Here is a 14,241-nt window from a genome sequence, read left to right as displayed (position 1 = left end):
TTTTATTTATAGTAATTGGTGTTTTTTTAGTATTTGCGTTTTTAGTTATATGATTTTAAAATGTTTTTATTATAAATTGTTTGAACTTTTTATACGTTTTATGTCTTAAATATTTAAAAATACAGTTTTTTAAGACCTTTTTTGAATGTGAAATTCACTCACAAAAAGTTATTATAAAAAAGTTATGCAATATATCTTTAAAAAAAATGCTTTGAACAATTATTTAAATTTATACTTTAAAAAGTATCAAAGAATCCTATTAAATGTCCTATTAAATGTATGATTTATTTAACTGCGTAAATAAAGAAAATATAAAACAAAATCAGTTGAAAAATTGTATTGTGTTTTTTTAAATTTTTTTTTTATTTTTTATAAATCAAGATATTTACTTTAAATATATATATTATAAAAAAGCTTATCTTTTGGGCTTAAGCTTAGGTTTTTAAAAGTTTCTATTATTTGCAGAAATTTTAGAGTATTGAACAATTAAAGAACTACGTTGTAGCTTTACCTTATGAACACTCTTTCAGAAAAAATTCACAATTTGTATCTTTATATAGTTTTTTTTTTTAAAAAAAATTCTAATCAATGTAGCTTTTTGACTTCGCTCGCAGGTCATCCACCTGTTACCAAAGCGGGGGATCCATCACTTCCTTTGAGAACTAAAATTGTGATGGCATCTCGTCGGATCTTCCTTAGGGGTGTTTCACAGATCGTCGCCAATATCTCATTGTGCAGCTCTTGTGCGACGTGACGCAAATAAACTGCTACTACAACTTTGTTTCATTAAGTTTAATTAAATATTAACGAGATTCTTAATTTCTTATCATATACCTATTTAACCATAATATTAAGTTGAAATAGTTTACAGCATAAGATTTTTTCTTAATTACACTGGACCCATTTCCTATGTGGACACCTATAGTAGGAAATTTTTCTCTATCGTGCGCGCGTCCGCTTCTTTGAGGTTTCATTATATACTATCAATTCGGTATTGGATTAGATACTTAAATAGTACTTCAAAAGAAATTTGCCTGCTTGTAGAATTTTTTAAAACATGTAGCTCAATTTTCAAACCAAAGAAAGAAGACGAAAAAGTGTGCTAGGTGTAAGGTGACAACCAAAAATTTTGTTAGATGTTGAAATTTATAGAAAATTCTGTACTGTCTTCTTAGCATACCCTGGTTGGAAGTGTACATCCTTTTTTATTCTGGTTAGAACTTCAGTCTTTGGATTAAAAGGTCGTGAGTTTGATCTAAGCCGGCGGCCAGCGAACATCTTTTACACAATCTTCAACATTGGTGACCATGGGCGCAGAACACGTCACTGTTTAACTTCTCTGCAGATGGCAACACTACACTTGACTCGGTTAACAAACCGCTGTGGCTCGATCTGAGAACTGTAATGGAATGGGGACTTTAATCACCAACTATAGTTTGTCTAAGCTAAGAACTCCTCCAGCCACAAAGTCTGAGGTCGTCTGGTGCTATGGAAACAGGAATGGCGCATTTTAGGGAGGGTAGCTTCATTCTAGGACTAACACAATGAAAGAGATTCCCGTTCTCTGGTCGACCCGAGCTGAAACCACTCCCAAAACAGTGACACCGCACCCCTTCTTGAAATAGTCATACCTCGTTACCATAGTCACCGCCACAGGTCCACACGAATGTCTGGAGGAGTTCTTATTTCAGACAACCTATACACTTCCTCTAGTCTCGTGAAACGTTTAGGACGGACAACAAGGCAGTCTTTATCGTTTACTGAAGGGGGAGTGTGTGGTGGCCATTGTATAAAATTTCCTAACTCTAGTTTGTTAACACAAGAGGAAATCACTTTAAACTCTAGTTTATTCTAATAATATGATGTTGAAAGGAATTAGCGAAATTAATTATTTCATACTACTGATGAATATTGTGAAGAGTTTTAACATTCGGGTAGCTGCTTTGCAATTAGAAGCGCGGAAAAGGAATATCTAAATAAATTTTGATCAGATGATTGAGCTTTCAGGCACTTCTTAAAGAGTAGTAAAAAAAATAATCCAATTAATTAAGGTTGATAAGCAGTAAAAATATAATGAGTCTCTTATTGACAGTTTTATTTATTTATTTTTTCGAGTATTTCTCCACATCCTTGGAATTATTTTTAGTGAGTCAGGAAAACTTCGGCGTAAGATGGTATCCAAACTTGATAAACTTGGTTATCCAAAGATAATCCAACAAAGATAATTACGTTTTTTCTACAACTATTATTATTTTATGTTATTCCGTTTCATTTAATAACAATTGAAATTTTTTGAAACGCAAATATAGGGGAGAATCGAGTAGGACCGAGTAGTGAGGTGAGACCGGGTTGCTATTTTCCAATCTAAGGGTCTTTAACGACCTGCTCTTCTGCTTGGCAATTTCTTAAACAAAAGAAAACTTGATTCTTGACTTTTAGTTTAGGTAGTAGTAATATTTAAAAACAAAAAATCAAAGCTTCCATTATAACTGCGACCAACCACAGCCAAGTCTAAAATCTCTATAAAAAGAGTGCGTGTCGTTAAATGTCGCTGGATTGTAAATTTGCGACCGGGTATCTTGATTGTGTCGAATTTAGTTCGGTTTTCTACAATACAAATTCTGAATTACACTTTACTAGCGAAGACAAGACTTACCTTATTGGCGTGTTGTTGTAGATTAATTCGGGGGGGGGGGGTTGTCTGTGTAGATAAGTTAGTTTTACTATGTCAATTCTGTAATGCTCTTTTGGTTTTAAGCTAATTGGTCGTTTCAGTTAAAAAATTATTTTTACTCCAGCTTATTATACGTCTACTAAAGATTCATACCCTAAAACCAATAGGATTTCGTGCAATGGTAGCATTATTCTTATACGTTTTGATTACTTGTTGTAAGACACGGTTTTGCCGCCTTTCCCATTGATATGTGTCTGCTGGGCCCACGAAAGCTGCAGTGCAGCGTTGGAAAAAGATAACTTCATTCAACGCTAAACAAAAAAGGCCCCAGGACAACATTTATGGAAGACCCTTTCCTCAAATCTTAAAAAGCATATTTTGTAGAACTTTTGAGGAATTTTTATTAAAAATTGTAGGTTTTATATAGATTTACTGAAGTTCCTTGTAATTTTATTTTTTAAAAAATAACTGATTAATAAAAATTTATTTTTATAAGAAATTTCGGTTCCCTCAGTGGTCACCGAACAACTGTCCCTCTACCCCTTTCCACACATGAGTACATTGTCCAATAAAATAAGCATTTTATGGTCGTATTAAAAAGAATTAAGTTATTAAGTGCATATTTTCCATTGCGAAATACCGAATACGTCTAAAAACGGTATGTTTATTCAGATAAAGTGCGCGTTTGTGCCCAATTTTGTTGTCTAAAATATTATCTCGGCACTAATTATTTTAGCATTGGGGAAAAAAGAAATAAATTAAAAAATAAAATAAACAAACAAATGTAATTTATAAATGAAATAAATAAGGCAAAAACAAAATAAGCAAAATAAAAGTTATTTGTATAGAAAATACAAGCTACGGATCATTCGACATGTTGGTTGAAAAAGACAAGTTAACATCTTCTGAGACATTATTTTTATTCAACTCTTTCTAAACCTCAAAGTTCTAAGTCTAATATAACGGTCTTATGTGAGTAGTGGTCTAATTTCTCTTCTTATTTATTTATTTATTATTATTATTTTTAAGCAATGGAGTTAGCCACTAATTCATGGTCTAACTAGTAAACTTGCAGATTTTTTTTTGCTGACTAACAGAGGGCACCACAATTCCGACAAGAAAATGCATTTTAAACTAAAGCTCTGTATCGATATTCAAACATAGTTTTCATGGTGAGCATTTTTAAATGATGATGATGAACATTATGATAATTTATATTAATTTTGCAAAGTTCAATTATTTCTGCTATATTCACTTAGAATCGATCAACGGTAAGCATTTTTTATTTTAATCACATGACTATATGCAAAATGTTACCTAAGTTTTATTGCCAATGATATTCAACGGCTAGTAATATTCCGTATAACTTTTATAAATATATCAAACTGAAATTTTTGTTGCTTGTTAAATAGTTAAAGACTATAAATCGTACTTAAGTAAGCTATAAAAAAATTCTAAAATCAGAAAAAAAAATTATTATTAAAAAATTCTGAAATATCTAAATCGATTTCAATTGTGAATTTTATTTCGTCATTTCTTATGTAATGCTTCGATTGTATTGCCATAAGAGAAACCGATTTTTAAACCTCGGCAAACATTGGTTAAAAATCGCGACGTTATTATATCAAATGGTAAACTGTAAATAAGCAAATTCCAATAATTGTTTACTAAAATTGCCTTTCAAATCTTATAATTTAGTTTGTTTTTTAAATGTTGTTTATGTGAATATTACTTAAAATTTGTATTGCGGTATTCGCAAACTACAAACAATCTCGTTTTAAAATTATTAATTACAATAATTAAATAATCTTTCGTTACAAATAAACAAGCTTATCAATACTGTAATTGTATTTAAGCTTCATACTTGCCACATTGAATAAAATAAATTTTTTAGTCATTTTAGCATATAGGCAATAAAGCAAGTTCAGGCAAGAGCTACAGATTGAATAGCCTCAAAAATTTATCTTCGTATTAGGTTTAAATGTCGAATTTTTTGATAATATCAGATCTGCGTTAGTTGTTTCTCCGTAGTAATTTAAGTTTTAATTATTAAGTTAATTGAAAAACATAATATGTAATAAAAATCATAATCAACTTTAGAGAACTGCGTATAAAAATATCATTCAGAAGATAGCTCATGTCTCTATTTTCGGAATTTTAGATGTACAAAATATGTTTTGGATAACCTTTTGATGCATAATTTTTTAAAATCATTAACTGCTATAGAAATAAGTAACAAAGCACAATAAAGATTACATTTTCTTTTCAATAAATTGTTTTTATTTGAAGATAATACAGAACTGTACAAGTAAGGCAAAGGCCACACCGGCAACAAACCTTTATTTACACACCTTATTCCGAATAGAATGTCCCGCCCCCTTTGCCAGGATTTGTGCGATAAAAACCATTTTAACAATCATGGACGGAACTATGTATAAATAACATATTCTATAGAACAATAACACGTTAATTAATAAATTAATATAAACAGTGTTTGTGAGAGTATGATTTTTTGGGTCGCAGAATGAATATGCATGTCATGAGATACCATCTCCTGCAGCAGGCATTTTGGTCCGCATACCCTTGAGTCATACTTTCATTGCTTACAGCGAAGCGAGATAGAAGTATTCACTAAGGAAAAAAGAAAAATACATAATACTTTAGAAGATATTTTGGTTATAAATAAGAGATAACAAAGCTTTTTATTTCTTCCCTTTTATATTTTTATTGTACAATTAGGTAGGCATAAATCACATCACGTTGCTGGTATCATAAAAAATGGGAGATGAATCGGCAAAAAGTACTTCGTGGAGTACTTTTAATGTTAAAATATGTCACATCTGCGCCGAATATAAAGTAAAACGACGAAGACTTAACATAGTTGCATAGTTAGTTTAAAAGTCTTGATACTCAATTTCATAATCAGACTCCAATTGACTTAGTGTAGGGCCGGGATAGCCTGGTTGGTAGGGCACTGGGCCCTTGTCCAAGAATTGGTGGGTTCGAACTCCGCCTCCCCGTGTAGTAAAATGGTGACTGATGCGCGTTAAATTTGTCAAGTCGCAAAGTCCTCCATGTTCCCATAACAAATCAATACCTTCTGGGGGTACTGATCCAGAAGTTTCCTTGTCTTCTGAATTGGTTCAAAATTACAAGACTACGGAGTTGAACATTGGTAGTCGTAAACCCAAAATTGGGTAGGCTGTTCAACGACGGATATAAAATATAAAATAAAATAAAATTGACTCAGTGTATGTTAGCTTTGTGGCCAGCGAACCCAGCTGTAATCGTAAAGATTTTCACTCGTGTCACCTATCTCGAGGTGTTGTTCACATTCCTGGTAGAGTTCTGGTGATCGTGAATTCAAACCTGGCTGCCGCCTAAAAAACTGGCGTTATATGCAGCAAACTGTACGTAAAATCTGTTCTGTCTGACTTTTCTATTGTTGTTTATGCGTTAAAGTTTGAAGATAGGGATATCAGCTCAGGTACTGTCTACTTCATCTAGCGGCATTAAAATTACTTGACGTGAAAAGACAGATCGTTGAAAAATGGGGACAGGTGTCAGGGCATGTTTGGGTGACGTGATGTTTAGTTAATTTCCTTCTTTAGTTTGACTAACTTCATTCTACAATTATAGTCATGCTTGAGCAGCGAGGTTCTGGTAAGGTTGAAAGAAGTTAACAAGAGGGAAAAGGAAGCAACATGTCTTTAAATGTTTTTACTCTCGAGCTCTTCCAGCTACCACAATAATGCAAAAATATTCAATTACGAATTTTTTTATTTTAGAACATTGGAGTAAAATAATTTATGCTTGTGATTATATTTGATTTAATGGCAACCATTTTTGGCAAATGAGCCATAGTTTTGATAATTGGATAATTGCACTCCAAGAAGTAGACAACCCATACCCACACATGTGACTTATGACTTCAGCACCAGCTAATATTTATCAGCAAAATGGCGTATTAAAATTGAGCGAAGTTTCTCTACATAACTAAGAAAGTTAATTAATGTTAACTTAAATAAATACAGAGCTTTATCGCTCATCGAATTTGTTGAAATATAATTCTTTCTCATCTACTTCTTTTGCTTAACTCAGATTTATTATTTGTTTATGTATTTTATTATAACCGTGATATATTTTTGTTTTGTGAACCTGGCAACTTCGATGCATAATTAGTTTATGTTCTACATGGCTTCATGCCTGTTATTGTTAAGTATAAAATACATGGTGAAAGAATTGAAATCTTTGTGTAAGAATATAAAATGCGTCACTTAAGAGATTTGATACTTCACAGGCTTGGTTTACTCGAAATAGAATGGAAAGAACAGTTGCTAACGTAAACAAATGCCCCGTTTCCACAACCAATCAGGATCGAGATACTACACTACGTCACTTGCAGGTATCCCATTAAGTAAAGAATTAAGAGTTGTTAAACGTAATAATTTTCTCGAAATAATTTATTAACTTTCTCTTCTTTTTTTCAAAAATAAGTTAAATATAGTGTATAACGTTTCAAACATATTTTATAACCACAATTATAATCCCATTAAGTAAAGAATTAGAGTTGTTAAAGGTAATAATTTTCTCGAAATAATTTATTAACTTTCTCTTTTTTTTCAAAAATAAGTTAAATATAGTTTATAACGTTTCAAAGATATTTTATAACCACAATTATAATTCATTTTATTATACGAAATTTTTTATTAATGACTATTTTTATAAGCAAGGAATGAAATGCAAAATAAAATTATCAAAATAGCGGCAATGTTTTATTTGTTTCTAAACGCCCTTTTAAGCTACAATAGTGTTTTATATCATTATAATTGAAATGAAATTTTTAAAAAAGACCTGAAATGGCCATTAAATAATAATGTTTTTCAAATTAATTAACATAACTTCTGTGTTGCTAATTTAAGTGCATTATTCTAATGTAACAAGTATAACTTAAAAGAAATTTTTTTTTGCATCATTTTAAAATAATGAGAAACTACGATTATATTTTACTAATTAATTTTAGTAAAATAAAAAGATTCGTTGTTGCTTTGAAATAAATTTAGAAAATATTTAATAGGTAGTAATGTAAGAAATATTTATTATTTTGAACTTAATAAACTGTATAATTTTGTAAAAGCAAATGTATTTACCACATAATTTAAGTGTGATTCAACTAATAAAATTTTCCATTTGTTTCAATTATGAAATTTTTTTACCAGTGTGTAGTTTTTAAGCATAAATTTATACCGGCTGTATTACAACTTGCAAATTAGTATTTTGAAATTTATTTTTCATACTTAAAACTTCCTTTATCCTTAGTACCATTACATTATTATCAATAGTTTAATTTTCTATTATTCAACCACTATTAGAGTAATTTTCAATTATACTATTGATTTGCAGTTGTGAAAACTTTTTAGAAGAAAATATTCTAAAAGCAGTTAAGAGACTGAACAATGATGCGTTATATTTTATAAGTGTCATACTTTTTTTTATGTATATAACCGTCGTTGAACAGCCAACCCAATTTTGGGTTTACGACCTCGAATGTTCAACTTTGTAGCTTTGTAATTTCGAACCCAATCCAGAAGACAAGGGAACTTAGGATCGAGTTTTGGGGGAAATTTGCCTTCGTAGAGGACTTTTTGATGGAACAAGCCTCATTTGCGTCACGCGGAAAGGAAAATCACGAAAACCTCCATTGGTTAGCCTGATGGCAAAGAGACTCTATACTATCAGTCCCTACTGTGGGAGCAATATTGGGCCACCTAATATGGTGCCCCTGAAAGAATGGCCAACAAATCTGCCCAACTGAAACTTAAATAACGAGTGGCAACCGAGTCGGCGTTGGAAAAAACAATTGTATGTTTTGCATGAATTTTTATTTTCATCAAAAAGTGACAAAAAATATTGTTGCTGTAGCGTTGCAAATTATTTTGTATTAAAATGAAAAGTTTGTCTTCAAAACATTTAAATTCTACACAAAATGGTTTACTTATAGCAAAAAGAGAAGGAAAAAATATCTCTTCTCCACTCTAAACCGATTAGACATTTCAGTCAGTTTTCGAACAGCATCGTCAGAACAGTTTGGAGCAGTCTCCAAAAGTTCCGTGTCAGAGAACTGACCTAATAGTATAAAAAAATCCACAAACTTACCATAAAGCTTATATTCCATAAAACCTAAATCTTATATTGTCTAATATCGGGGATATCCACCATAGTGAGGAGCTGGAGCTTGGTAGTGAGCTGGGGAAGCGTGTACTTGAACATCAGCAGGGTTTTGATTATCAGTTCCTGGTTCGTTGGTCTTGACATTAGCACGGAATCCGTAAGCATCAGCGACGTAGTCTACTTGTCTGTAGATACCGTGAGCATCGGTATATCCGTAGCTACCTTGGACATTGCCTTTGCCATCGCTGGATTCTTTACGAGATTGCTTGAATTCACCATAGTCACCAGCGATGTCGTATCCGAAATCATATGGGGTTGGTACAGCCTGGAGGACAAATAAATTCATATGAGCTTTGATGCCTTCAATAATTGCATATTAAAATAATAATGCATAATTATAATACATTATTATTATCATCAGATTATCATTTGAGCTTTGATGCCTTCAATAATTGCATATTAAAATAATAATGTACAATGATAATAAATTGAGTAGCTATTTAATTGGGACCGTATGGAAATTTTGCGCAAATGATATTGAATTGTTTTTCTAATAATTTAATATTTAAAAACGTAAAAATGAATTAAATGTATGTTTTTGAATATAAATTACAAAACATAAGCAAGAGTTTAGTTCCAATGTAAGTACATTTAAAATTATTATCAATAATTGTTATAATAATGTGTAATTATCATAATAATTATAAAAAAATATTGTTTTATACTCTAGGCTCTATATTAATAAAGATAATGTAACGTAGTAAGATCACATAGTTATGCAAATTCCATACAAATGTTTCATTGAAATCGACAAGAATCCTACGAAATAACTAAAAAGAAATGAATTTACTTTGCTTATTGGGTTTTGTATAGTTATTATCATATAGGTGTTTCGTCGCTATCGATAAGCATCATGTAAATGATTTGAAAAGAAATAGTATTTCTTTGCCTTCCGGTTAAAATAAGATTTTTGGCTTAAAAAAAAAACCCTTCAAATCCCGGTAATAAAAACCAAAATATACAGTAGTTAAATCATTCATTTAGTAATATTTCTGTTCATATGGTTTAGGTTTATCGGTAATTCTGGTTTTCAAAATTATAGTTCTTATCTTTTTAATCACATATTTATTTAACAATGCATATCTGAAAAGTAAATTTAACCGAATAAACTGATTTTATGTCCTGCCCTAAAGTATCACCATAAAATTACCAAATTTTATCGCATTCACTAAATTGTTTCACATTATATAAAACTATATTTTATTGTTAATTGTACCAAAATTATAACCTAAACGCATTGTCAAAAATTACCGAGATTTTTGGTGTTTCCATAGAGCCAGAAACACGGTACATGTTGCCATATACCATAATTTTTTTCTCAGTGAAAAAAAAATCTTGCTGGAGCGGTATATGTCAGACAGCAATAACAAAAATATTGCATAGACATGGTAGTTGCGTACAGCTGTTTCGATGCTATAGCTATGCATCATAATGAGAATTCAGAAGAGTTTATTTTGTTTATAGGTTCATATCTATAATCTTTTGGTGCTATTTTTAAAATTTTTTATAGGTTTATTTTTTTTGCTATTTTAAGACTTTCATCATTGTGTTAGATAATAGCTCTGATCCCTTTAAGAGTGAAATAAAAAAAGTTCTTACGTAATCATATGCTGGTGCTGCGTAGGCAGGTGCACTGTATGCTGGTGCGCTGTATACAGGTGCATGGTATGCTGGAGCAGCGTAGCTCCTGCCGTAAGCAGGTCTTCCGTAAGGCCTTGGGGCGGCCACGGCTACAGCGACTAAAACAGCGACAACGGCGAGCTGAAAAATTTTATGTTATCAACACTGTTATTTACTAGAGACGACATAACTTATTCAAATTTTACAGTTATAAGACTTTATAAGAATTATTATTAAAATGTTTCGACTACATAAATGCAACTTACTAAAGTTTGAAATTTGCGTCTTGGAGTAATGGAGTAATACGCTGCTCCATTTAAGTTAAAAATTTAAATCTAGATAATATTTAACATTATCAAGATTCAACTCGCACCACAAATTAGTTTTTAATAATTTGTGGAACGTATATCTGTTTAATTATTTTTAGATTCGTTCAATCAGTATAGAATTGTCGGGTAAGGCTACTGACAATGTCAACCGTCATCTATCAAAATGCACCACCAGATAGAATTGAGTGAACATGCTTTATATAATAGTGAATTGGAACTGAACAATTGAAATGGTAGCTACACTACTATAATCTCCCGCTAGAGTTTAATCTGGGATGGAATTGGATAAATGGATATCTCTAGGTGATTCATTGTTGTTTTGTGAGACTCCAGGAGAGCTGTATCAAGATCACAGGGCTTTGAGTGCTGGTCGTGAGAGTCGTATTAAGATCACGTTTGCGGGCGTAGTTGTTGCTGTTTTACAATTAGCAGCCGAATGTGTATAAGCCCCCGTTGTGTGTGCGATCCAGGCTGAGTAACAACAGCGTGAGGAGGTCAATGTCGCAGTCAAAAATAGCAGGTGAATTGTTTACTGTGTTCCATCCATCATCTCGAAGAGGGCTTTTCTGTTGAGGTAAACGTGTTCAGATAAAGTCCGGGTCTAGAATGTGGGCGAAAGCTACCGACAATGTCAACCGTGATCTATCTAAAGGTTATACTGAGATATAAAATCGAGTCAATCTGTCTTATATACTTGTGAATTGGAATTGAATAATTGTAGTGGTGGCTACGCTACCGAATCAAATGAGAGTAACCCTGCCTCCTGCAAAAAATTTCAATTTTATGAATTGGCTGTTCAGCCTTTTGACGCATACTGGATACTGGTGTCACTCTTTTCAGATATAAAAACTGTCTGATAGTTACTAAAAATATCTGTTAGATTATCGGAATTATATTTCTAGTGAAATATAAAAACCAAAAAAAAGCAGTTTTAAACTTTTTTTTTTCCATTCATATTCAAAAATTGATTTTGTAATTTAATTGACAAATAACTGTTTCTCTTTACATCTAAATAAAAAAAAAAAGGCTGCAAATTTGAAAAACTATTGTTCTGAAGTTAGTCGTGTTTGGAACAGTTTGCCTTTAACACAGAAAAAGAAACAGACATTTTATGATGTATTTCATAACCATAAATTATTAAAATGCTAAGAACAATACTTTTCACTTATTTCGATCTAAATTAATACAATATGAGGAAAAAAGCATGAAAAATATGTTTAATTAAAATTTTGCGTCAATGAGTTAAGGATGATGGTAAATTAGAATTTGGTTGAACTCTTGATTAAACTATCTAACATCCAATATTCGATGATAAAAATGTTTTTGAGATTGCTATACTAGTATATCCATAAACAGCAAGTATTTTGTGTATTTTTAAGTATATCATTAGAAAAGAAATTCTTTGCTCCTATAGTTCTCTACAAATTTTTAGAACCGTTATATGCGTCTAATGCAAATTACAAGCATTCTAATTATTGAAAACAAATTTTGTTTGCTTTTGAACTAATACATTATAAACGTTTTTAAGATTTTTCGTATATTTCAAAAAAATATTCAAGTTAAAGATAGCAATTGTTCAAGCAAAATCAAGTTATAGATTCGTGATATTTTGAAATTCACTATTAAAATTGATAACTATTTAATTTCAACAAAATTAATATTCAATTAAAAAACATTCTCAATTATAAAGAAAACTATTAGTCTCAATTGCACTTTATAACATTTTACTACCATTATCTTCATCTATTGCTCATCATAAGCATCCTAATTATTCTGCACAAATTTTGTTGTTTGCTTTTGAAATGATGCATTATCTACGTTATTTTGATTTTTCATATAATACAAAAAATACTTAAGTTGTAAATAGCAGTTGTTAATAAGTATATCACTCTTAAAATTGATAACTATTTAATTTCATCAGAATTTCCATTCAATTAAAAAAATTACCATTTAAAAAGAAAACTGTTTGCCTCTATTGCACTTTATAAATTTTTACTATCATTGTTTTCATCTATTGCATATTACTAGCAGCATTCTAAATTTTCAATAAAAATGTTTTTGTTTGCTTTTGAACTGAGGTATTATATACGTTTTTATGATTTTACATATATAACAAAAAATAAAGCCAAAGATAGTAATTGTTAATAAATATTTTTTTTTGATATTTTAAAATTTACTCCTAAAATTGATTTGATTTCATCAAAGTTTCCATTTAAATTTTCTTTTTTAAATTTAGAAATAAAAGTGTCTTAAGCTATAGCACTCTAAATTTTTACTATCATTATTTTCGTCTATTGTATATTAAAAGCATTCTAAATATTCCCTACGAATTTTGTTGTTTGCTTTTAACCTGGTGCCTTATTATAAATGTTTAATTGAGTTAAAGTCGTTTAAATTGGACTATATCGAAAATACAGCTATATTGAAGCCATATGACTGAAAATATCACACTAATTCAATAAACTTTTATCACCAAAGATCAAAATGAGGCTATATTGTATAGGATAATCCTAGTCAAGTACCGTAAATAATCCAAATGATTGGCGATTGAGTTTTGGTAGTCAAAGTAATTTAACTTACCTTGAACATGCTTACTGATTAGGATGTAAGACCAATATGATATTGGATAGCAATCGGCTTCCCTTTTTATATATCATCTGAGTTGGTGTATGTCGGATATAAACTTGCGTAAAAAAATCGAGGGAGGATGGCGGGGGAGGGAGAAAGTAAAAGAAAAGTTTCTATATTCTTCAATTTTTTGATATTTTTATTTCATTTTCACTTTCCCTAGGTCGTGGCCTCATTTGGTATATTCCCTTCGATCTAGTTGTGGATATGGGCCATGCCTTGGGAGTGGTGTAACTACTTCCTGAATTGAAGGGGTGCCACTAACTTCTCTTTTTCTGTCCTAACACCACACCCACCCTTGGAAAAAGTGCTCGAATTTATTGAAGATTACGAATGATCACGATCTTGTCTCGTGAAGGGCTTTTTTTATTCGAAGTTTATTTTGTTTTTATTGTCGAGTGGAATGTTTACAATGTCGGTATACGAGTGCGATTGTTACCATAAGTTTCTCGATGCAGTGTGTAATTGAGTGCTAAATATCAACTTTTGAGTTTAAAAAGTTTTTTTTTCTTACTCGGTGTATTGTAATATGAGGTGTTATTAACGGTTTGAATGGTTCATGAATTATGCAATATGTATATTTTACTGTAAAGTGTTGTGTGGGGAATTACTTTATCACAAAGGTGGTTGTTGATAAAAAGTGAATAAAGAATTTTTATTTTATTGAATTTCGGAGAGATTGAGTCATTGTATTGTGAAAATACTTTTAATATTTAAATTTAAATTGTTGAATGTTTATTTGGTAGTTTTCTTGACTCA

General features: G+C 30.9%; 1 protein-coding gene across 1 annotated transcript; it reads right to left on the bottom strand.

The window, feature by feature from the left end:
* Positions 1–4,931: 4,931 nt before the first annotated feature.
* Positions 4,932–13,587, bottom strand: LOC107438988 (cuticle protein 10.9). The gene is made up of 4 exons (XM_016051422.4): positions 13,435–13,587; positions 10,505–10,666; positions 8,831–9,170; positions 4,932–5,305 (listed from the first exon to the last, which is right to left on the bottom strand). The coding sequence occupies exons 1-3, from the start codon at positions 13,441–13,443 to the stop codon at positions 8,871–8,873; spliced, it is 471 nt and encodes a 156-aa protein (XP_015906908.1). The 5' UTR covers positions 13,444–13,587; the 3' UTR covers positions 4,932–5,305; positions 8,831–8,870.
* Between the last annotated feature and the right edge of the window lie 654 nt (positions 13,588–14,241).

This window comes from Parasteatoda tepidariorum, chromosome 3, assembly GCF_982258835.1.
Source record: "Parasteatoda tepidariorum strain Cologne lab strain chromosome 3, Ptep-v5.0, whole genome shotgun sequence".
Classification (NCBI taxonomy): Eukaryota; Metazoa; Arthropoda; class Arachnida; order Araneae; family Theridiidae; genus Parasteatoda; species Parasteatoda tepidariorum.
The sequence above is the reverse complement of the archived record's forward strand: the minus strand, read 5'-3'. Positions and strand labels throughout refer to the sequence as shown.

Coding starts and splice junctions, on each gene's coding strand:
- LOC107438988 (XM_016051422.4), bottom strand. Junction 9,171..10,504: donor CAGCACCAGCATATGATTAC/GTAAGAACTTTT, acceptor TTTGTCCTCCAG/GCTGTACCAACCCCATATGA.